The 26,215-nt window shown below is 44.3% G+C and overlaps 1 protein-coding gene across 1 annotated transcript in view; it reads left to right on the forward strand.

Annotated features, from left to right (window-relative positions):
- Positions 1–26,215, forward strand: part of LOC126252609 (UDP-glucosyltransferase 2-like) — a 60,149-nt gene that overhangs the window by 12,474 nt on the left and 21,460 nt on the right. Inside the window, exons 2-4 of the mRNA XM_049953510.1 lie at positions 4,828–5,013; positions 16,356–16,537; positions 23,041–23,500. Of these exons, the coding sequence (XP_049809467.1) occupies positions 4,834–5,013; positions 16,356–16,537; positions 23,041–23,500 (822 nt within the window). The 5' untranslated portion in view covers positions 4,828–4,833. The remainder of the gene's footprint in view (positions 1–4,827; positions 5,014–16,355; positions 16,538–23,040; positions 23,501–26,215) is intronic.

Consider the following 26,215-nt stretch of genomic DNA (forward strand, 5'->3'; position numbering starts at 1 on the left):
TTATGCAGTATTCGATGTCAAATGACTCATGGTAATGATACCCTCTTCTATAATGGTATTTTACCTCCTCTTGAGTTGCTAACACATGTAACCAAATAATTTCTGACGTTCTTGCACGAGACCTAATACAACACTTTTTTTTCTGAAAGCAGGTCGATTTTGTTCAGGATTACAACTGTAATGCCACTTCCTCGGACGAAAAATGAAAGAAAAAAATAGCAACCAATACCCCAAAAATTTCCCCAAAACGAGTTCCAAATTCCATGGGAAGTGAACAAGTAACCAAAGTTCCATTTAACAGTATTATTTGGATAATAACCAGTAATTGAAACAAGAACCTTATACTTAGTAATTTATCAACTTACAAAAGAAAGATAGAATCTCAGTAAACTCAAACTCAAAATCATAGTAAATCGCAAAATCATTACAATTAAAAATAGGCAAAGTAGAACCAACGATCTCAAAGAATACTTCGTGTGAGTACTCTTTGAGAATCGTGAGTAATGGCTAAGGAAAATTTGATCCATTGTCACTATGTTACGAGAGTTGCCGAAGCTAGTCAGACTTGTTTGAATACTCGTATATGTAGGCGCGGTTAGATTGTTTTTCGAGGACTGATAATTGCGATCTACTATGACGCAGTGAAACGAAACATTGATTTCAACTACAACATCGTTTAGAATTCAGAGGACTACCTTATTTTAGAATGAAGTGAACTTTTTAATTAAATAACTCGAACTCAACTCTAGTTAGGCATTAAACAGTGATAGACAATTAACTTCACTCGTAATTGCAAGTGGACTCTGGAACTTGGCAATAGTTTTAAAGCAGATAATTTATAAATCCCCCCCACCACCTGGGAAAGCTTCTTCCTCACGGCCTTGTTAGGAAGTGATAGTTATTGTGAAATAAATCACCCTTTTGTGGGAATTTACGCATTTGTGATTCCAAATTACAAAATTGTTTAGGGACATAAGTGTGATCTTTGGCGTGCTGTGATAATATTTGACTGAAGCGCTCAGCGCATATATACAAACTCTTTGACGTTAGGAAGCAATCACAATGTTACGACTTATTAGAGATTTGAAATTACAACCAAACTATGGGGAAGTTGGTGTCGGTGGAACTGAATAGAAATTATATTTAATATTTTAATAACAACTGTTAAACCATCGAATATAAACGAGTTAATTACGACCAGTAGCGTAATATTGGTCACAATTGGTGAAGTAAATATCACGCACACGTCGAGAGTTCAGTTTAGTAGTGTTTTTTGTAACGTCGTCTTTACCTAATAACAGTATCATCGCTCTACCGACTATCGCCGAGTTTTAGCCAGAGCCGATCAATTTTCTAATCTATCAACTACCAACTAGAGAAACCGGTGACGTTACAGAACACACGCTATTATTCCCCAATCTTTTGGCTAAAAAACCCTATTTTTAGCAAAACCTCCGTTCAAAACGACGGCCTTACAGGGGCCCTGTCTGCCGGCATGGTAACACTCTATGGTCGACGTCGGACCAACGTCTTGCTGCATCAATAACCTCTCCATTATCCACGTACTGTTTCAATGAGCCAAACATATGAATGTCGGAAGATGCGTTATCCGAACTGTAGAGTCGACGAGGAACAATCCATTGAAGTTTTCTGAGTCCTCTCGGGTGCGCAGATTTATGTGAGGCATTGCGCTGTCATGGAAAAGGAGACGTTCGTCTGCGTTTTTGTGGCGACGAACACGCTGAAGTCGTTTTTTCAATTTCCTGAGGTAGAACAATACACTTCAGAGTTGATCGTTACATCGCTGCACCATGAAGGAGGCAAACAGGGCATCTCCTTCAGAGTCCCAGAAGACTGTCGTCGTAATTTTACCGACTGGGGCTACAGCTTTGAAGTTTTTATTGGGAGAAGCAGTGGTGTGGCGCCACTGCATGGACTGCCGTTTTGTTTCCGGTTCTGAATCCATGTTTCATAGCCTGTGACGAAATTCGACAAAAAATTGTCACGATCACCTTCGTAACGGTCAAGCAATCCTGCACAGATGGACCTTCGTTTCTCTTTATGGTCTTCCCTTAGGCAGTGAGGAATCCAGCGGCCACACGCCTTTGAGTACACCAGCTGGCGGACGAGTGTGTCATCACTAACAACAGAGACGTCCAGTTGAGCAGGGAGGTGTTGTCTCAACTGCGATCCGTCGGCCACCTTGCATGAGACTGTCCGCACGTTCCAACATTGCAGGAGTCACAGCCGTGTGCGGCCGGCAGGCGGGAGGAATGTGGGACAGGTTTAAGCGACCTGGTTGCGATGATGACAGGCGCTTCACCCAGCGACTTACCGTACTCGCGATTCGCGGGTTTTCCACCGAAAACAACTCAATGACGACTCTCTGCCTGGAACTCGCCTCCTTTATAGAAGCGATTTTGAAGGTTATGACAGCGTAATTTCATCATTTAGACGGTCTACATTTTTCCTTCAGATTAACAATGCACACATTACTGCACTGAAATTGTGCAGAAGTTATATATATATATATATATCTGCAGGGTGTTACCAAAAGGTACGGCCAAACTTTCAGGAAACATTCCTCACACACAAAGAAAGAAAATATGTTATATGGACATGTGTCCGGAAACGCTTACATTTCATTTTAGAGCTCATTTTATTACTTCTCTTCAAATCACATTAATCATGGAATGGAAACACACAGCAACAGAACGTACCAGCGTGACTTCAAACACTTTGTTACAGGAAATGTTCAAAATGTCCTCCGTTAGCGAGGATACATACATCCACCCTCCGTTGCATGGAATCCCTGATGCGCTGATGCAGCCCTGGAGAATGGCGTATTGTATCACAGCCGTCCACAAAACGAGCACGAAGAGTCTCTACATTTGGTACCGGGGTTGCGTAGACAAGAGCTTTCAAATGCCCCCATAAATGAAGGTCAAGAGGGCTGAGGTCAGGAGAGCGTGGAGGCCATGGAATTGGTCCGCCTCTACCAATCCATCGGTCACTGAATCTGTTGTTGAGAAGCGTGCGAACACTTCGACTGAAATGTGCAGCAGCTCCATCGTGCATGGACCACATGTTGTGTCGTACTTGTAAAGGCACATGTTCTAGCAGCACAGGTAGAGTATCCCGTATGAAATCATGATAAGGTGCTCCATTGAGCGTAGGTGGAAGAACATGGGGCCCAATCAAGACATCACCAACAATGCCTGTCCAAACGTTCACAGAAAATCTGTGTTGATGACGTGATTTGCACAATTGCGAGCGGATTCTCGTCAGCCCACACATGTTGATTGTGAAAATTTACAATCTGATCACGTTGGAATGAAGCCTCATTCGTAAAGAGAACATTTGCACTGAAATGAGGATTGACACATTGTTGGATGAACCATTCGCAGAAGTGTACCCGTGGAGGCCAATCAGCTGCTGATAGTGCCTGCACACGCTGCACATGGTACGGAAACAACTGGTTCTCCCGTAGCACTCTCCATACAGTGACGTGATCAACGTTACCTTGTGCAGCAGCAACTTCTCTGACGCTGACATTAGGGTTATCGTCAACTGCACGAGGAATTGCATCGTGCATTGCAGGTGTCCTCGTCGTTCTAGGTCTTCCCCAGTCGCGAGTCATAGGCTGGAATGTTCCGTGCTCCCTAAGACGCCGATCAATTGCTTCGAACGTCTTACTGTCTGGACACCTTCGTTCTGGAAATCTGTCTCGATACAAACGTACCGCCCCACGGCTATTGCCCCGTGCTAATCCATACATCAAATGGGCATCTGCCAACTCCGCATTTGTAAACATTGCACTGACTGCAAAACCACGTTCGTGATGAACACTAACCTGTTGATGCTACGTACTGATGTGCTTGATGCTAGTACTGTAGAGCAATGAGTCGCATGTCAACACAAGCACCGAAGTCAACATTACCTTCCTTCAATTGGGCCAACTGGCGGTGAATCGAGGAAGTACAGTACATACTAACGAAACTCAAATGAGCTCTAACATGGAAAGTAAGCGTTTCCGGACACATGTCTACATAACATCTTTTCTTTATTTGTGTGTGAGGAATGTTTCCTGAAAGTTTGGCCGTACCTTTTTGTAACACCATATATATATGTATATATATATATATATATATATAGATATATATATTTCATTTTTATATCCCCTATGTCTGACACCATTGGCATTGCAAATAGAGATTTGTTAAGACGCTTCAGCAGTTCTGTGGTGTGCTCCTCCCAGTTGAATTTATTATCATGCTGTAATCCCAAGAATTTAACACTCTCCACTTCTTCTTTCTGCTTGTCATCGTATGTTAGGCATATACTCGTGGCACACCCCTTACAAGTTCTGAACTGCATGTAGTGTGTTTTTTCAAAGTTTAGTGACAAATAATTGGCTAGGAACCACTGATTAACATCCACAAATATTTTACTAGCCGATCTTTCTAAGACTACACTTGATTTGCTATTTATTGCAATGTTTGTATCATCGGCAGACAAAACGAACTTGGAATCTGGTAATGTTACTGATGAAAGGTCATTGATATACACAAGAAAAAGTAAGGGCCCTGAAATGGAACCTTGTGGGACCCCACATGTATCCCTATAAGTCTTACTCTTTCTTTTGTACTGCTTACTCTACACCAGTTTCCTGGCAACATACTTTATGCTCCGACATACTCGTGTAATCTGGCCGCACATATACGGTAGTTGTTTCACTGCTTCTACTGTGCATGCAACACAGTGAACATCATATCGTAACGACAGGAGCGTGTGTGACGAATGCAGCAGAGCTGTTGATGTTGACAGGTCACCATGGAGACCCGCCTGCTGCTGCTTCTGGTGCTGTCGGCTCTGGGAGCCCCAGAGGCGGCCAAAATCCTGTCCGTCGTGCCGTTTCCTGCCGTCAGCCACCAGGGACCCCTCAGGACGATGAGCCTCGAGCTGGCCAGGAGGGGCCACCAGGTCACCTTCATCACCACCAACCCCTCCAAGGTACCGTATTTCATCTACCGTCCCTCAAAAGTCAAGGCAGGTAAACTGTCGTTAAACTTATACGGCGGGTGCATCAGCTGTAATCACACAATAATAACAGATAAATGTAACAGCTCTAAAGACGAAAATATGTGATTTGAAGGAAAGGGTGAAGAGAGCCTCCTCGCACCGCTAAGGAAGTAGTTCTTGTGGCCCTTCTGTTGGTCCTGGACGGCTGGCAGGAGTGGCCGTGCGGTTCTAGGCGCTACAGTCTGGAGCCGAGCGACCGCTACGGCCGCAGGTTCGAATCCTGCGTCGGGCATGGATGTGTGTGATGTCCTTAGGTTAGTTAGGTTTAATTAGTTCTAAGTTATAGGCGACTGATGACCTCAGAAGTTAAGTCGCATAGTGCTCAGAGCCATTTTTGGTCCTGGACGGGACTTCGATGCTATGAAAAGTTTCGTCAAACTGGACCAACCTGGTGGGACTGGACTAGCAGCTTCCTGAAGAGTTGTTCCGGAGCTCCGACATAAGACGAATATGCAGCCATTCCTGCGCACATTCGCGGAAGGCGACCCAGCATAAATATTTGTAGAATTTAGGTGGAATGAATGCTGGCATGAGTGGACACAAACAGGTCATATTTTGGTTACTTTCGTCAGTAATTGCATATATTTGAAACTATGCAAATCTGAAATATCAGATTCGTATATTTTGCGCCCAGATTTTGTTATTGTGGAACGCAATATTTGGACAGATCTACTTTAATGAAACTTGTCGTGGCGTGAGCAAACAGTTAAATATTGAAAAACAATTGAGCATAACTCGTAATGTCAATTAGTTCCTCAAGAATGTACTGTCTCTATCCAGTCACGAACAATTGTGATCCGGTGACATGGTGTATTGTCATCTATAAAAATTCCATCATTGTTTGATAAAATGAAGTCAAACGGGCTCCACGAAGCCGAAAATAACCATTTATTTTATTAAATAATTTTTTTAAAGTAAAATTTGTAATGCGTGGACCGCAATTTCAATATCACAATTAAAGTTCGATAATTTCAATGCAGGGTTATTAAAAAGGCAGTGAACCTATATTATATATATTTGACCCAGTACTGCATAACTTTTCAAAAAAAAAAAAACCGTAGATGACAGAAGAAAGTATGGACGATTCTCAGACAGGTGTATCACACGACTTGTCGACTTGTGTCCCTTAGCTTAGCTAACCTCTTGTGTCCCTTAGCTTAGCTAACCATCTAGCCACGAAATAAAATAAGCTACTATATCATGGAATTGTAAATTCCACAACAAGCGAACCCAATGCTTGTGGGACAATGCTAGGAAAAAGAAGACAACCTACAGAACTTTGTAGTCACACTCGTAAACTCATAGTTTCTGTTACTAATCCTAAATGTGTGTTCCCTTTAGGATTCTGCAGGGATCGAACATGTAATCAAGATCAGCAGTACTCGATGTAACATATTCATACCACTGTCTTCTAAAGCCTTGTCGATACGAGTTGGTAGTTTTGTCAGGTCTGTTGATAAAAATGGCGCAAACGCTGTATCTGCCACGTAACCCTACACAGAAAAATCACGTGAAGTTGGGTGAGAGACTGACATTCACTAAATAATATCCCCATCACAATGAATCCATCGATTTCTCGCCACTGTGTTTACGAACTTACGATCTAGATATGACGTGGAGTGCACACCACTGGTCTTTAGATGAAGCATCAGACAAGTTAGCAGCGCGTCCAGATTCATACAGCCTATACAGTGCGGTGACAAAAGTCGTGGGACACCTCCTAATATCATCTCGGACCTCCTTTTTTCCGGCATAGTGCAGCAACCCGACTTGGCATGGACTCAACAACTCGTTGGAAGTATCCTGCAGAAATATTGAGCCATGCTGTCCCTATAGCCGCCCATAAATGCGAAAGTGTTGTTGGTGCAGGTTTTTGTGCCCGATTACGTCTCATAAATGTTCGATGGGATTCCTGTCATGTAATCTGAGTAGCCAAATCATTCGCTAGAATTGTTCAGAATGTTCTTCAAACCAATCACGAACAATTGTGGCCCGGTGACAGCGCATTGTCGTCCATAAAAGTTCCATTATTGTTTGGTAACATGAAGTCAAATGGTCTCCAAGAAGTGGAACATACCATTTCTTTTATTAAATAATTTTTTTAAAGTAAAACTTTTAAAGCCTGGATCGCAATTTTCCTATCGCAATTAAAGTTCGATAAATAGTTTCGGTTGCTATTTGCAACCATCTTCAGATCGTTCAAAATAAGAAAAGTCGGTGAAGAAGCATTGAAGGGCGCCGTTAACTGTAGTCATGCGATGACATGCATTCTAAGTACTGTAAGCAGCTTGTTTGTATGTTGGCAGCGCTAAAGGCTGTGTTAATATCGCTGACAGCGCTCTGCGCCCTCGGCAAGAGATTCTGTGGTTGGACGGACTAGCGATTAGCGAGTGGACAGGGATGTGTACCGACATGATACTCTTAGTGGAGACTCTGTGCTGGTAAGACATGCATTGTAAAGTGAGATGAAAATACGCGAGGTACTGTATGATGATGGATCTTTGGTTGATAATGTTTGGGCAGTGGAATTATTGTAGTAGTAGTAGTAGTAGGCTTCTAAGGGACTCGAAGCTCCCGTGCCGGTGTCACATGATTCCTCCAGATGCTCCTGTCTTGTGCTGCCTGTTGCCAGTTATCTATTCCCCAACTTTCGCATATGCAATCAGTTTCATTGCCCCAAGTATTTCTGAGTCTCTTCCTTCGTCTTTTGCCATATGGATTGTCCCTGGATATTCTTAACACAATTTGGTCTTCTTTCATTCTCATCAGGTGTCTAGCCCATTTATTATGTTTACTATAGTTGGTTGTTGTGATAGCTCGTGGACTTGAAAGAAAAATGGCTCTGAGCACTATGGGACTTAACTGCTGAGGTCATCAGTCCCCTAGAACTTAGAACTACTTAAACATAACTAACCTAAGGACATCACACATATCCATGCCCGAGGCAGTATTCAAACCTGCGACCGTAGCAGTCGCGCGGTTCCAGACTGTAGCGCCTAGAACCGCTCGGCCACCCCGACCGGCCTCGTGGACTTCGATGTTGTGTCTTCCCTTCCAACATTGTAATTCATTGTCATAATATGGACCAAAGAGTTTTCTATAAACTTTATTCTCAATCACTTGTAAATGGTGCTGTTCTTTTCGTTGGGCTCCATGTTTCTGCCTCATAGATTAGAACTGGTCTGATGATTGTATTACACAACTTAGTTTTTCTTTTCAGCAGTTTGGACTCTTAAGAGATTTAGTATTTCATAATAGGCTCGGTTAGCATTTTGTAGTCTCGCTTTTGTTTCTACCTGTCTCTGATCTTGTTTATCTATCACTAATGACAGAGCCGGCCAGTGTGGCCGAGCGGTTCTAGGCGCTTCAGTCCGGAACCGCGCGACCGCTACGGTCGCAGGTTCGAATCCTGCCTCGGGCATGGGTGTGTGTGATGTCCTTAGGTTAGTTAGGTTTAAGTGGTTCTAAGTTCTAGGGGACTGATGACCTCAGAAGTTGTCCCATAGTGCTCAGAGCCATTTTGAACTAATGACAGAAATTTGAGCTGTTCAACACGCTCGAATTTGTCCTCACCGACTATTAGATGTGATTGGTTATCACATTGATGTCTACATGTATGAACTATCATGTATATGGAATTATTGACAACTATATAATTTTTGGAACTGGATGTCACATGAATAAGGTAAAATTTTCAAAATACATTGTTTGCTCTTCAACAAAATCTTTATTTCGATAACTTAAGTCTCCTAGTAGTTATAGTCTATCGTAGTTAGGATCTTTTTATTTAGCTGGCGTAGTTGCTACTTGCTGTAATTGCTGTAGTTCGTGTTATGAAGATTTTCTGTGAGGTAAGTGACTTATGAAAAATAATGGAGTTTGTACTGTGGGGATTCATGATTGAAATGAATTTAGGCAATTAAGAGAGTTGGAGGTAGTTTCATGTTTCTTTAATTTCACATTTTTTGGATTTGTATTATTGTTAGGAATTCTTGCAATTCAGGGTGATTCTTTTGTGTTAATTATTGGAAGTCATGTTGTCAATGTATAGCAGTCAGATTGCGTTGGGCATGTATATTGTGGGTAATAAATGAATAGGTTAAGTTTGAGTTGTCTTTGTCAGCGAAAATTCTGTGGGTCAGTCTTTAATAAAAAATAATTAAGGAGTTAGTTTCAGTACCAAAACAATAACAGTACGTGGTTGCAAATGTCACCGCGAGCAAGCTAGGTTGTGGACGGTAATTTCGCTGGTTGGCGGTTACATGGGAAATTGTCCAGCTGCATGAGTAGAAGCTGGATCAAAAGCTCGTTACTTGCTATAATATAACAGGTATAATCGTGAGACCAACGTATGCCACGGTTACGGAAGTTGGATTTGGCGTGTCTTGTCAGACTGGTGGGCGTGCAACGTTATCATATTATCCTTCAATATGTACATATTTCGTAAAGGTGGCTACGTTATACGCCGCGCAGGATTATTGTTGTGTAAACCAGGCTACGGAACAGCTGACAGGTTTTGGAACTGTTACATATACTTTTCTCACGATACTACATATTGTACTATCGCAAGTAATAAGCTCTTAACTTCTACTCATGCAATTGGGCAATTTCCCTTATGAGCGTCAACCATCGAAATTGCGGTTAACAACTTGGCCTCTTCGCGGTGATGTTTTGAACCACGTGCTGTTATTGTTTTGGTACTTACGAACGCATGTGGTCGCACGACTACAGATGATAATGCTTTTCAGTGCTTATTCACCGCCTTTTCATATTTTGAACGACCTGAAGATGGTTGCAGATACAACCGAAACTTGTTTTCGAATTTTAATAGTGACAGGAAAATTGCAGCTAAGCAAAAAAAGATTTGTTTAAAATTTTTTAAATTTAATAAGTCACAGTAAGACCGTCTTCTTCCCTCTGACCATGTCAGGTTTCCTATTAACCATTTCTAGTTAATGATCGGTTAAATTAGACCAGAGGAGTCAGTCCATTTCACGTAAACACAACCGACAGCATTATGAAGCCACCAGTAGCTTGATCAGTGCCTCGTTGACAACTTGGGTCCATGGCTTCGTGGGGTGTGCGCCACACTCATACACTAGCATCAGCTCTTAACAACTGCAATCGGGGCTCATACGTGTGACCAGGCCACGGTTTTCCAGTCGTCAAGGGGCCAACCGACATGGCCACGAGCCCAGAAGAGGTGCTGCAGGCGATGTCGTGCTGGTAACAAAGGCAGTCGCGTCAGTCGTCTGCTGCAATAGCCCAATAGCACCAACTTTCGGCACACTGTCTTAACGGACACGTTCGTCGTATATCCCACATTGATTTCTGCGACTGTTTCACACAGTGTTGCTTGTCTCAGAACGCTGACAGCTCTACACAAACGCCGCTGCTCTCGGTCCTTAAGTGAAAGCCGTCTGACCCTATGTTGTCCTTGTTGAGAGGTAATGCCTGAAATTTGGTATTCTCGGCACACATTTCATGTTGTGGATCTCAGAATATTGAATTCCCTAACGATTTTCGAAATGGAATGTCCCATGCGCATAACTCCAACTACCATTTCGCGTTCAAAGTCTTTTGACTCCCATCGTGCGGCGACAATCACGTCGCAAAACTTTTCACGTGACTCAACTGACTACAAACGATAGCTCCGTCAATTCACTGCCCTTTTATACCTTGTACACGCGATGCTACCACCATCTGTATGTGTGACTTTTGTCATAACAGTGCAATGCTCTGTTCCATGAAGAAGTGACTATAAATTTCAAATTGTGAGAAGATAAACTTATCGTGGGTGGTGAATATGGTGAGCGATAACTTGGGGATTTTCTAAGCATCAGATAACACATTATATCTGTTCAATGTACAATTAAAATTGTTGTTTCATTAATGTTTTTTCACCCTCTTCCATTCGCTGTCGTATTCTCGTAGAAATGCGAAACCGACTCACTTGGTACTCCGGTGCTAAAATTGTAGTAATTGCAAGCAGTAACATTTCTGCTTCAAAATCCTCGTACTGCCTTCAAACGAGTGATTACAGGATATTTTTTGTCTGTAAATCCTGCTTTACCATTGCCTCATATTGTTGGCGTTTGATGCATCTTTATAAAAGCCTATTCTCAGATGTTATCGTGCTGTCCACGAAGACCTGCCTGCTGCTTCTATGCATCAGATAACAATTTATACTGGTATTGTGCTGTTATAACAGCATCATAAACGATTTCTGCGCCTGTCGCCATCTTTGTTGGCACTATACGCTCACTCCAACGGGACTGCCGGCCGGTGTGGCCGTGCGGTTAAAGGCGCTTCAGTCTGGAACCGCGTGACCGCTACGGTCGCAGGTTCGAATCCTGCCTCGGGCATGGCTGTGTGTGATGTCCTTAGGTTAGTTAGGTTTAATTGGTTCTAAGTTCTAGGCGACTGATGACCTCAGAAGTTGAGTCGCATAGTGCTCAGAGCCATTTGAACCATCCAACGAGACTCTCGGCGACGTGACTGTCGGGAATAACAGAATTGATATTAGTCGAATGACAGTAACATCTGTTTTGCATTTGCTGGGTACTCGAGCTCACAGCCAACAATGAGTTTATAGTGTTTACGCCGACACAGAAGCAGAAGGGACATCTGGAGGTGCCGATAGCTAAAAATCTACGTTTGACTGAGTTAAAAATAATATTATTTAATGGCGTGTTACAACCACTAAAGACATTCGCCCGGTTAGCCGTGCGATCTAACGCACGACTTTCCGGAGTGGGAAGGACCGTGTCGAGGTCCGGTGAGCCGGCCAGTCTATGGATAGTTTTTAGGCGGTTTTTGCATCTGCCTCGGCGAATGCGGGCTGGTTCCCCTTATTCCGCCTCAGCTACACTATGTCGGCGATTGCTGTGCAAACAAGTTCTCCACGTACGCGTACACTAACATTACTCTACCACGCAAACATAGGGGTTACACTCGTCTGGTGTGAGACGTTCCCTGGGACTGAACCGCAGAATAACGCAGAAAGAGTGGTTCGTTGTGGGGCAGCGGAGGGGTGAAGTGGACTGGGGTAGTCGTCGTGGGGTTGTGGACCACTGTGTCGTTTCTACGCCCCCCGGTTAACATACAGTACATACAATACCACTAAAGGCAGAGGTTTCTGTTAGTTAAAGTTACTAGCGGACAGAGAGCAGTCAGTGCGTCTCGCCATCACGAACTTTCTAACGATTTACCTACTGGCGTTAGCTACCACACCGAACGTCCTGTTACAGACAGTGTGTTGTAACTACTTCGCTCAGAACAAATAAAGTTGTATTTTATGCAACGAATCAGAAATTTAAATTTCTGTTACTACGGTGTTCTACGTTATTGTGCGATTATAGTGGTGCATAAGTTCGTAGCGGTTTTGTTTTACATGTTTGTATCCCGGTTGCTATGGGTTCATTAATCGAGTGTCGTCTTTTGTTTGTAGTACGCTGTTGGTATTTTAGTTGACATATTGTCATTTTGTCATTTGGAGATAGTGAATGGATCTGTGGACGCTAGGAAATGAAGTGCCAAGTCAGTGCACTCGAGAACTGACAAATGCGATGCGACATTTGCATGCAGTGGGGAAGGTTCAAAAATCGGGTGTGAGGGTAACGCATGCTCTTAAGCCAAAACCACAAAAATCAACGGGTGGGGTATGTGCATCTCTACCTGCTCACCAACTGGCTCATGGGCAGCGCCGACCATTCGTATCCTGTATCGTTACTAGTGACGAGAAATGGTGTCTTTGGAAAAGGAAAGGAATGGTTGAGCTCAAACGAAGCGGGCACCCCTCGCACAAAGACCTGGGCGCATCCCCAAAAGATAATTTTATGTGCCTGGTGGAACAGCGACGGTGTGGTGTACTGCGAAATGCATCCCCGAGGTGTGACCATCTCTGCTGACACTTACTGTCAACAACTGAGACGTCTTGCAGACATCTACATCTACATCTACATTTATACTCCGCAAGCCACCCAACGGTGTGTGGCGGAGGGCACTTTACGTGTCACTGTCATTACCTCCCTTTCCTGTTCCAGTCGCATATGGTTCGCGGGAAGAACGACTGTCTGAAAGCCTCTGTGCGCGCTCTAATCTCTCTAATTTTACATTCGTGATTTACTCGGGAGGTATAAGTAGGGGGAAGCAATATATTCGATACCTCATCCAGAAACGCACCCTCTCGAAACCTGGCGATCAAGCTACACCGCGATGCAGAGCGCCTCTCTTGCAGAGTCTGCCACTTGAGTTTGCTTAACATCTCCGTAACGCTATCACGCTTACCAAATAACCCTGTGACGAAACGCGCCGCTCTTCTTTGGATCTTCTCTATCTCCTCTGTCAACCCGAACTGGTACGGATCCCACACTGATGAGCAATACTCAAGTATAGGTCGAACGAGTGTTTTGTAAGCCACTTCCTTTGTTGATGGACTACATTTTCTAAGGACTCTCCCAATGAATCTCAACCTGGCACCCGCCTTACCAACAATTAATTTTATATGATCATTCCCCTTCAAATCGTTCCGCACGCATACTCCCAGATATTTTACAGAAGTAACTGCTACCAGTGTTTGTTCCGCTATCATATAATCATACAATAAAGGATCCTTCTTTCTATGTATTCGCAATACATTACATTTGTCTATGTTAAGGATCAGTTGCCACTCCCTGCACCAAGTGCCTATCCGCTGCAGATCTTTCTGCATTTCGCTGCAATTTTCTAATGCAGCAACTTCTCTGTATACTACAGCATCAACCGCGAAAAGCCGCATGGAACTTCCGACACTATACGTATACAGGACCAACCACCAGGGAGACTGTGTGAAGCGATGCTACGCCACGGTAACGCCGCCCGCTTTCTGCTAGACTGACAAAAAACACTATACAGGAGTTGAGTTGGGAAGTCATTCCGCACCCACCTCATTCACCCGATCTTGCGCCCTCAGATTTTCACCCTTTTCCGGCCTCTGCCGAAAAACCTTCAAGGAACCATCCTCCCAGATGAAATTGCGCTCCGAAGATGGCTCGACAATTTGTTCGCCTCAAAACCATGTGATTTCTACAGTCGTGGAATCGAAAAATTATCCCAACCTTGGCAGATACACTCCTGGAAATTGAAATAAGAACACCGTGAATTCATTGTCCCAGGAAGGGGAAACTTTATTGACACATTCCTGGGGTCAGATACATCACATGATCACACTGACAGAACCACAGGCACATAGACACAGGCAACAGAGCATGCACAATGTCGGCACTAGTACAGTGTATATCCACCTTTCGCAGCAATGCAGGCTGCTATTCTCCCATGGAGACGATCGTAGAGATGCTGGATGTAGTCCTGTGGAACGGCTTGCCATGCCATTTCCACCTGGCGCCTTAGTTGGACCAGCGTTCGTGCTGGACGTGCAGACCGCGTGAGACGACGCTTCATCCAGTCCCAAACATGCTCAATGGGGGACAGATCCGGAGATCTTGCTGGCCAGGGTAGTTGACTTACACCTTCTAGAGCACGTTGGGTGGCACGGGATACATGCGGACGTGCATTGTCCTGTTGGAACAGCAAGTTCCCTTGCCGGTCTAGGAATGGTAGAACGATGGGTTCGATGACGGTTTGGATGTACCGTGCACTATTCAGAGTCCCCTCGACGATCACCAGTGGTGTACGGCCAGTGTAGGAGATCGCTCCCCACACCATGATGCCGGGTGTTGGCCCTGTGTGCCTCGGTCGTATGCAGTCCTCATTGTGGCGCTCACCTGCACGGCGCCAAACACGCATACGACCATCATTGGCACCAAGGCAGAACCAAGGCAGAAGCGACTCTCATCGCTGAAGACGACACGTCTCCATTCGCCCCTCCATTCACGCCTGTCGCGACACCACTGGAGGCGGGCTGCACGATGTTGGGGCGTGAGCGGAAGACGGCCTAACGGTGTGCGGGACCGTAGCCCAGCTTCATGGAGACGGTTGCGAATGGTCCTCGCCGATACCCCAGGAGCAACAGTGTCCCTAATTTGCTGGGAAGTGGCGGTGCGGTCCCCTACGGCACTGCGTAGGATCCTACGGTCTTGGCGTGCATCCGTGCGTCGCTGCGGTCCGGTCCCAGGTCGACGGGCACGTGCACCTTCCGCCGACCACTGGCGACAACATCGATGTACTGTGGAGACCTCACGCCCCACGTGTTGAGCAATTCGGCGGTACGTCCACCCGGCCTCCCGCATGCCCACTATACGCCCTCGCTCAAAGTCCGTCAACTGCACATACGGTTCACGTCCACGCTGTCGCGGCATGCTACCAGTGTTAAAGACTGCGATGGAGCTCCGTATGCCACGGCAAACTGGCTGACACTGACGGCGGCGGTGCACAAATGCTGCGCAGCTAGCGCCATTCGACGGCCAACACCGCGGTTCCTGGTGTGTCCGCTGTGCCGTGCGTGTGATCATTGCTTGTACAGCCCTCTCGCAGTGTCCGGAGCAAGTATGGTGGGTCTGACACACCGGTGTCAATGTGTTCTTTTTTCCATTTCCAAGGGCCGGCCGGAGTGGCCGTGCGGTTAAAGGCGCTGCAGTCTGGAACCGCAAGACCGCTACGGTCGCAGGTTCGAATCCTGCCTCGGGCATGGATGTTTGTGATGTCCTTAGGTTAGTTAGGTTTAACTAGTTCTACGTTCTAGGGGACTAATGACCTCAGCAGTTGAGTCCCATAGTGCTCAGAGCCATTTGAACCATTTTTTCCATTTCCAGGAGTGTAGTTTTAAATAGCGAAGGAGTATATATTATTGATGACTAAAGTCTCTGCTACGTGTGTCTATTGCGTTTACTAAACTCATGGAAAAATGCTACCAACTTATGCACATGATATATCACAAAATACAACCACAATGCATCGATGAATCTGCTTCGATCACTTTGTAGGAACCACTTACTGACCTTAAACATTGATACTTTTCCGTTTGATAACTGTTACCTCCATTGCGAAGGATTATCGCTAACCGTCTCGTCCACGTGCGATGAAAATTCATTGGATTTTTAAGGGATAACATCCCTCATATGTAGCCGCATAGTCTGGGAAAACTCTTCTTATGAGTCGACAATGCCACAATGCACGCTACACCAAACACTTTTCTACATATACGTTGAAACTGCAGGGAACTCTACAATAGTTGTAATTATGAAACTTACATAAATGTAACATTTTCAATATTTTTTTCCTCTGAAAATGCGAGTAAATAACCATCATAACATTATGATTATTTCTGCTTCCAGAAAAGCATTGCCAACTTCACAGAAATTGATATATCTGACTCATACAAGTATCTGAGACAAGCCACTGATTGGATGGTAATGGCCAGTTGGACTGGAATCGACATGGTATTTTCATGGAAGCGGTTAGGAGCTGGTGTTTGCGAGGGCGACCTGAATGCTCCAGAGATGCAGGAGTTCATAAAGTACGTAGCTGCTCTATTAGCCTTCAGTCTTCTCATCTGCTTTGCGTTTTTCCTTTCCTCCTCCTACTTCACATTCTTCTTCTTCACCCAGTAAACTCCTCTACCAACAGTACAATACTCACTCTCTACCTACTTAACTTACAGTTACATATAAGTGTTACAGTATGTTTAATACCGTATTTTAATGTTACAAAGCGAACCGATACAATTTTTAATATAAAACAGAAACGAAATACGAGTATATATATTTTTAAAATTATTAGGAGATAGATTGTACTCTGAAGCTGTTAAAAACTGTTTGTTGCCTATTAAAGCACAAAAATTGATGGTAGTTGATATGGTAAGAGCGAACGAAATCAGTTCACTGAACCAGGCTGTAGGGTGTGCTCTGAGGAAGGGTAAGTCGGGAGTAGGAGTCTGGAGTGGTGTTGTAAAGTGATCCGGTAATGGAATTGGTGGGCTAATATGTGGGAGAAGTGACGTGTCGCCGGCCGCTGGTGGCCGAGCGGTTCTGGCGCTACAGTCTGGAACCGCGCGACCGCTACGGTCGCAGGTTCGAATCCTGTCTCGGGCATGGATGTGTGTGTTGTCCTTAGGTTAGTTAGGTTTAAGTAGTTCTAAGTTCTAGGGGACTTATGACCTCAGCAGTTGAGTCCCATAGTGCTCAGAGCCATTTTGAAGTGACGTGTCGGACAGTGGATCGCAGGAGGCATTGAGTTTGGGGTAAGTGCGACTAGGATGGAGGTCAGACCATGGTTATGGAAGTGAAAGAAAAGGATAAAATGGGGAAACAGGAGAGAACTCAGATATAAGAATTGATGGGAAGGTGTGGGTGAAATCTGACAGCAAAATTTTAGGGCGGATTTCGTTGTCTATGACAGGCACACTATGTAAGTTGTGTTGGGAGAGGCTATAAGTGATGTGTAGATTCAGGATCGGTTAGATTTGCATTTGCTGGTTCAGTGACATACCAGTACATCAAACCAGTAAAATTTGTCTCGGGAGGCACTCTTAACCCCGGGAAAAATCAACAAGGAACAGACAGGCACGGAGTCCCTGAATCAAAACACATCGAAACACTCAGGCCACAGACCGATACAAAACTCAAAACTACCGGACCCAGACTTATAAAAGTAGACCAATTAGATGAGGACAAATCTGAGGGAGAGACATGTGACATTTGCAACGATGTCAACGTGCGTCTAGCAACAACCTCCAATCCAAACACAAACAAAGACAACATAACACATACAGTCAGTCCCATACAAATCTCCACCATCGCCGACACCACGCCAGCAAGCACCACTAATATCAGTGAAAAACGTGTGAAGGCAAACCTCATTGAAGAGGCGTGTGACAAAACGAAAAGTAACCGTGTGACATCCCAAAGAGGTCTTAAAATGTCCCCCAATCAGCGGCCAACACCAAGCCACAATCCGTCTGGTACCACCTCAGAGACAGCAACAGAAACCAGCACCAACAGCAAGCCAGCTGCACCTAATTACGATAATTTAGAACTTAACTTACTTTTAAGTAGGCTAGAGAAAAAAGAGATACTGCAGACAGCGCAGCGGATGCTACTTGGATTGTGCCAACCAAAGAGAGATTCTCTCTGTTTTCCAGTAACTGAGCAAACAGACAGAATCATCCTAAAGACAGAAAATATCCCTACATCAGCAGAGCCGCTGCTCGATCTCATGCTCCAGGTCTGCCGGCGCAGGTCAGACTCATTCGACTTGGACAAAATATATATAGATCACGGACGAACATATTTCGATTACTCACAGACTGGCAGTAAATGATTTGTACACGTAAAACACCCAGAACACATAGACAACAAATGAATATCTTACAACATAATACAAAAAATAGTACGACAGTCAGCGCGGAAATCCCTAAAAAGGCACAAGACTTGCAAGCAGACATCATGTGCTTACAAGAACCTCATAGAATGGGATTTTCACTCTGCAGCGGAGTGTGCGCTGATACGCAGGAGAGCTTCTGTAAAGTTTGGAAGGTAGGAGGCGAGGTACTGGCGGAAGTAAAGCTGTGAGGACGGGACATGAGTCGTGCTTGGGTAGCTCAGTTGGTAGAGCACTTGCCCGCGAAAGGCAAAGGTCCCGAGTTCGAGTCTCGGTCCGGCACACTGCCAGGAAGTTTCAAGAACCTTATAATAGAAATGGGCAACTGATACGTCTACCAAAACATGCTACCACAATAACAGGTAGCAATGACTGTAAGGCTGCAATAGTAATTCTAAATAGAACTTATAACATAATTAAGGTAACACAGTTATGCAAAAAATTAGTGATAAGTGCTGACATTAATTCCAGATCGACCCTCTGGAGCTCAGACAGAACAGATGACAGAGGACGCATAATCACCGACCTAATACAAGACACACAGTTACATGTAATGAATACGGAAGGACCTATACCAACATATGCAGGGTTCGAAGGTACCAGCAGTAATATCGACTTGACGCTGGCATATAATGCAGCAATGGCATACGTAACAAACTGGACTGTGCACGACAACGTAACCAGTAGTGATCATAATGTCATAACATACACACTAACTCACACTCAGAACACAATGACCAGCCGGCCGAAGTGGCCGTGCGGTTAAAGGCGCTGCAGTCTGGAACCGCAAGACCGCTACGGTCGCAGGTTCGAATCCTGCCTCGGGCATGGTTGTTTGTGATGTCCTTAGGTTAGTTAGGTTTAACTAGTTCTAAGTTCTAGGGGACTAATGACCTCAGAAGTTGAGTACCATAGTGCTCAGAGCCATTTGAACCATTTGCCACACAATGACCAAATCACACACCAGACACTTGCTGTTGCACAAAGAAGACTGGAACAAATTAACGGAAATTATCTAACGACACGATCTAGAAAACATAAATGGAAGTATCGATTATAGAGCACACAAATTAACACAGGTAATACAACATGCACAAAACACTTCAATACCGACAGCAAAGAACACAAATTGCTCACCAGTACCATGGACCAACGAACTCACGAGACTCAAACAAGATGCAAACGAATATTATATCGGCGATAGCAGATAGGGAAAGACGAATAAGACTTGAAGCATATAGGCATGCACAAGACTTATATAGACAGACCCTATACAACACGCGTAGACAACAATGGGAGCTATTTGTAACAACACAGAGTAAAATATATGGGGGAACCATACAAAATATTGACAGAGAAGATAAAAACCCCACTAGTTCTGGGAACGCTAAGGCAGGATGACGGCACGATGACGAGGGGATGGAGGAATACAGTGGAGTTTCTGCTGTATAAACTGCTCCCTGACGACGTGATCGATACAGACACACAAGATCATGCAACACTAAGAGAAAACCTATACACATCATACAACATTGCAACTGTCACCTGTCCTTTTGCGCAAGAAGAGGTTGCGCTAGCAATCTCAGAGCTCAGAAACAAAAAAGCACCTGTACCAGATGCTATCCATTCGGAAACACTGAAAAAACTAGCACCGCAGATCACCACGTTCCTAACAACGTTACTGAACGATGCCTTACGGCTGCGCAGGGTATCTACAGTATGGAAAACCTCCAAAGCAGTCATTATTAAGAAATCAATGGACAGGGATCCTTCAGATACAAAGACTTACAGGCCAATATGGCTAATAAACACCCTAGCAAAGATTCAGGAGAAGCTACTGTGTAAGCGCCCGTAAACACACAGAGCTCTCAGGGGTATGAGCCAACACCAGTTCGGCTTCAGATCTGGCAGATCAATAGATAGATGATGCCATCAACCAGGCCCTGCACATAGTTAGCACCACAAAACAGAAATACGCCATGGCAATAATGATTGACATTGTCGGAGTGGCCCACACTGTTTCAGAGGCTAAGACATCTGGAGGTACCGCAGTCACTGTACAACAGTTTTCTAGACTACTGTAAAGACCGAGTAGTCGAATGGCAGATGGACAGTCGGAAAGTAATTAAAAGAATTACCAAAGGCTGACCTCAAGGGTCGATCTGCGGCCCCATCTTCTGGGACATAACAATCGAACCCCTCCTACAACTTCTGGATGGGGATGACAGGTCAGACGGAATTGTCGCCTACGTAGATGACCTATTAGTTGTAGTCACTGAAAACAACAGAGCCCAGTTAGAAGAGGAAGCCAGTGGAATACTACAAACAATTACTCAGTGGTGTCACAACAACAAACTCAGGATAGCCGAAAGCAAAACAACATACACTTTACTGAAAGGATCACTCCAAAGGAATCCTTCGGTTAAAATTGGGGACACAAACATCAAACGAGCACGCATTACGCGCTATCTTGGGGTACACATAGATGAAAAATTGAATTTCCACGAACACATAAGGCTAACAACAGACAAATCAGAAAAAATACTACACAAACTGGTGAGGCTAAATTCAAAACAGTACAGACTACCTCTACCGGTCATACGTACATACCACTGTGCGCTCTTCGAATCAGTACTCCGCTTCGCAGCTAGCACGTGGGCACTTAGACTGAACGTGGTCACCAACAAAGCATCCGTCAGACGAGGGCTGAGAAGTGTCCTACTTAGGCTATCTGGAGCCTTCGGTACCACCTCAGCGGATGCACTGTGTGTGGTGCTCGGTATATGCCCCATAGATATCACGATCAAATACAGAGCTGCAAGGTTCTGGTTAAAGGTGGGGAGACTAGATAAGGTACAATAACCGGTGTGCCCATAGAGACGATACGTCACCTTAAAAGTTGGCGTTTGGATACATGGCAAGGTGAGTGGGAGAATGAAACATATCGATCCCAGCCGCAGTATGGTACATTTCTTAACCGGACACAGACCTTATCCCACGCACTTAAACCGCGTGAGTCTGAGGCAGACACCTACATGAACATGCGGGGAAAAAGGTTACCCAGAACACACTGTCTTTTTCTGCGGGCAGTAAGCGAACAATAGACATACACTACACTTAGATTACACAGATACAGACATAGATATATACACAGCAATAAGAGACGAAGAACAATGGGCACAATTAAACGCACTGACAAACAGTATTTAAAAAACAACACATGAAGAGTATATGTGGCCACGACATTACAGACATGCCTATGTGCAATGTAACAGCAATCTCAAGAGGATGGACAACGATACCCACAGTGAAAATGAAAATAGTGACAATGAGGAGGAACAGGAGGAGGAAGCTGAGATGTGACAGTAAATAAGCAAAAGTCCTGGCAATCTAGCCAAGAAAACACCAAATGCTGTACATGGATGGGCACCTAAAGTAGTTAATACATAAGATTAGTAATAGATAGGATAAGCGACATAATTTCTCTAATAATAACCATTTGTGTGTTTGTGTGTTTGTGTGTGTGTGTGTGTGTGTGTGTGTGTGTGTGTGTGAGACTGGCGGTCAACGGCTCGAAGAAACCATTCCGAGGTATTCACCGTCAGTCACATTCGATGATGGTACAGACAAATCTCTCATCCATCCTCTTTTTATATTCTTCTTAAAAAACAACCAAATTTTATTTATATTTCAACCTTAAATTATTGTTATTTTGAAAAGTATCATTCTGTGTAAATGTTGTAGATAAAACAAAAGGAAAGAAAACTGTAAAAAGATGAAAAACGAAAATTGTAAGATGTATGACCTGTTTTAAACATCAGGTAACAGGTCTATAATTTGGCAATAAATAAATAAATAAATACCATGGTCGCTAACTATGGGAGAAATTATAGGGTATTTGAGCAGTATGCCTGGAGACACATCTTTTACCGGCCGGTGTGGCCGAGCGGTTCTAAGCGCTTCAGTCTGGAACCGCGCGACCGCTACGGTCGCAGGTTCGAATCCTGCCTCGGGCATGGATATGCGTGATGTCCTTAGGTTAGTTAGGTTTAAGTAGTTGTAGATTCTAGGGGGCTGATGACCTCAGATGTTAAGTCCCATAGTTCTCAGAGCCATTTGAACCATTTTTGAAATACCTGGAACAACAGAACTATAAATGAAAGCTCACTTCTTTTATTAATCTGCTTTGACGCAGCATTTGCCAGATGCTCTCTGTCGCGAGCGATGACCAGATAAAAGGGGGTGAACTATAATGCCAGCTGTTCATGTCATCTCTTTCATGACAGCCAAATGAGAAGTTGTAGCAAAAGCGCGAAATTTAAAAAAGAATTGAAATCGCGTTATCTGAATTGAAAGAGGCCAGTAGAAGCTATGCAATGCGTACAGACATCACAGACAAAATCAGTGCTTACAGGAGTTATTAAACAAGCAATAGAAATTACGTTACTGCACAAGAGTATTCCTTTTATTCCGTCGCATCCCTGTGAATTGAATAAGTCACTGTCATATTTTTTTCTTCTGTTTTCGTGATGACAGTCTCGCTGTGTATCTTAAGTCGCATATTGTAGTTGTTAGATTAATCCAATATTTCTTCAGTTATTTCAAGAGGCAGTAGCACAGTAATACACAAATCTGTTACAGGTCAGCTCCAAAATTCGACCTGGTTATTATGGAACGACTGCTGACGCCGTGTTTCTACGGATTGGTTCATAAAGTGGGCTCCCCACCTCTCATCGGCTACGTCACCGTCGGGGCGATTATCCCCAGCCACTGGACTGATGGCAACCCCAGCAACCCCGCCTACCTCACAGACGCGCATGTTGCATTTTCACACCGCATGTCATTCTGGGAGAGACTTTACATGACGTGTGTATGGCTCTACATGAATTATCGCTATCTCTATGCAATGATACCGGATCAAGAAGAAATCCAGAGAAAACACTTCGGGTCTGACAGTCCATCACTTTATGAAACTGAAAAAAATTTCAGCTTGACGCTGATCAACAATCACTTCAGTGTAAACTACCCTCGACCCAATCTGCCAAACATGATAGAACTCACTGGACTGCATGTGGAAGCGAACCCACCACCTCTTCCTAAGGTAACGCCTTTTGCTTCTGTCATTACAGTAGCATATGCGACAGTCATATTACCTAATTTATCAAAATAACAAAATCTTCATTATCTGAAAAGTGCAGTATAAACATAAATAAATAATTTTAAAATTGTGTACCTACGTTTCGTCCATCACAGTAACAATAAGACATCAGTGTCCAAAAGTTTATCACAGTCACCAAATGTGGGTATACGAGGGTTGTTCAGAAAGTAAGGAACGATCGGTCGCAAAGTGGAAACTACAGTGAAAATCAAAACTGTTCTCTTTGCACATTTAGCTACACCTTCCAGGTACTTCTGTACATAGTCGCCGTTCCGACTTAGACATTTGTCGGAGCGTTATACCAAATTTCCAACACCATCTTTATAGAAGGCAGCCTCCTGTGTTTTTTGCGATAATTCGCTACGCTGGTGTATAGCAAGTAGCCTGCGCCCAAGTGTTGTCTTCGTATCCAGCGCTTCATGTGAACAGAGATGATACTCAGGACGAGCCAATTAGGGCTGTGTTGTGGGTGATCGAGCACTTCCCATCGAGAAGGCTGCAGGAGTGTCTTCACTGCCCCTGCAGAGTGCGGCTGAGAATGGCCATGAAGAAGGAAGTTCGTGGCAGTTGTGTTAGGTGGGCTGCATTCATTAAGGCGAAGCCTCTCATTGGGACCTCCTACTTGGTGGGAGACATTGTTGTTCTAGGCACCTTTTACTCCCTGCTCACAGTGTGCTCACAACTGAAAAGAGCATCTTGATGCAACCGATGGGCATACTAGAGAAACTGCCCGAAACGTCTATGGAAAGCCTACAATTACACTTTATTATTACATACGTTTTACATTCTCGTCTCTAATTATATCATATACCGAAAATTCATGATCTATAAAGTCTCAAAAATCAAGAATTATTCGTCCTATACCGTAATAACTTCAACAATAGGATTGATTTCAATATCAACCCTGCCGGATTTTCACAGTGGTTTCCATTTCGTGACCGATCGTTTCTCACTTTCCGAATAGCCCTCGTATTTCACCAGAAGTAAGTCGAAATGCAGAACAAGGTAAAGTGTAACATTTTCTGTAGTATATGTAATAAGGAAAGGCAAAAATTGAGGTACATAATGCAAAAATTACAATAATGAAACTAAGGAATAAAGAAGATTATACACTGAAGCGGCAAAAGTCATGACATACCTCGTAATCTCGTCTTCGATCTTCCTTTTGCCCAGCATGTGCAGGAAGTCGACGTGACATGGACTCAACGAGACGCTGAAAGTCCCCTGCCTAGAATTGAGCCATGCTGCCACTATAACCGTCAATAACTGCGTAAGTGTTGCCAGTGCAGGGTTTTGTTCATGAACTGACCTCTAGAGTATGTACCAGAAATGTTCGTTGGAATTCACGCCAGGCCCTCGAATTGTTCTCTTCACTGGTTACATGGCGCATTGTTGCCCATAAAAATTCCATCACTGTTTGGGAACATGAAGTCATGATTGGCTACAAATTGTCTCAGAATTAGTCGAACGTAACCATTCCCAGTCAATGACCGGTTCAGTTGGACCAGAGGACCCAGCACGTTCACATATACACAGCCCATATCATTATGGAACCCCCACCGGCTCGCGCATTGCCTTGTTCACAACTTGGTTCCATGGCGTCGTGGAGCCTGGACCACACTCTAACCCTTTCATCAGCTCTTACCAACTGAAATTGGGGCTCATCTGACCAGGCCAGGTCTTTCTGGTGGTCTAGGGTTCAACCGATGTGGTCACGAGACGGGGAGAGGCGCTGCACGCGATGTCGTGCTGTTAACAAAGGCCCTCACGCCAGTCCTCTGCTACCATAGAACATTAACACGAAATTTCTTCGCGCTGTCCTAACGTATACGTTCGTCGTATGTCCCACTTTGATTCCTGTAGTTATTTCACGCCTTGTTGCTTGTCTATTAGCACCGACAACTTTACACGTGCGCTGCTGCTCTCGGTCGTTAAGTGAAGGCCGTCGGCCGCTGAGTTGTCAGTGGTGAGAGGTGATGCATGAAATTTGGTATTCCCTGCACACTGTTTACTCAGTAGAGCTCTGAACATTGAACTCCCTAACGATTTCCGATATGGAATGTCCTACGCATCTAGCGACAACTACCAAAGTTAGTTAATTCCCACCATCGGTCATAATCTCGTCAGAAGCCTTTTCACATTAATCACCTGGGCACAAATGACGGCTCTGCGAGTACACTGCCATTTTATACCTTGTCTACGCGATACTACCGCCATCTGTTTATACGCGTATCATTATTCCATGACTTTTGTCCTTCTATTGTACGGTCGACGTTGGAACGATCAGATATGGAGCGCGACATCGATTTAGGGAAGCAGTGTACTTTTCGAAGTGATCATCCTGGCATTTGCCCACAGTGGTTTAGGAAAACCCCAGAAAACCTCAGTCTGGACGACTGTATTCGTTCCCGAATTTCCATCCTCTGGATTGTGAGTCCACTGTCTTAGCCTCTTTGCTGCCTCATTCAGTAACTAGTAAATCCTCTTCCACAACAAGAAAAGAGTTCATGAGCAATATGTATGCCACTTTCAAACACGCGCTAGATAGCAATGTGCAATACTGTTTACGAGGAGGTTCAAGAGCTCTGTTGGTAGTTAATTCCAATTCTGAATGAGGATTGTGCGCAGGTCTTCACGAGTCCTCAGTGGCAGGTGAGG

The sequence above is a fragment of the Schistocerca nitens genome, chromosome 4 (genome assembly GCF_023898315.1).
Source record: "Schistocerca nitens isolate TAMUIC-IGC-003100 chromosome 4, iqSchNite1.1, whole genome shotgun sequence".
NCBI classification, from domain to species: Eukaryota; Metazoa; Arthropoda; class Insecta; order Orthoptera; family Acrididae; genus Schistocerca; species Schistocerca nitens.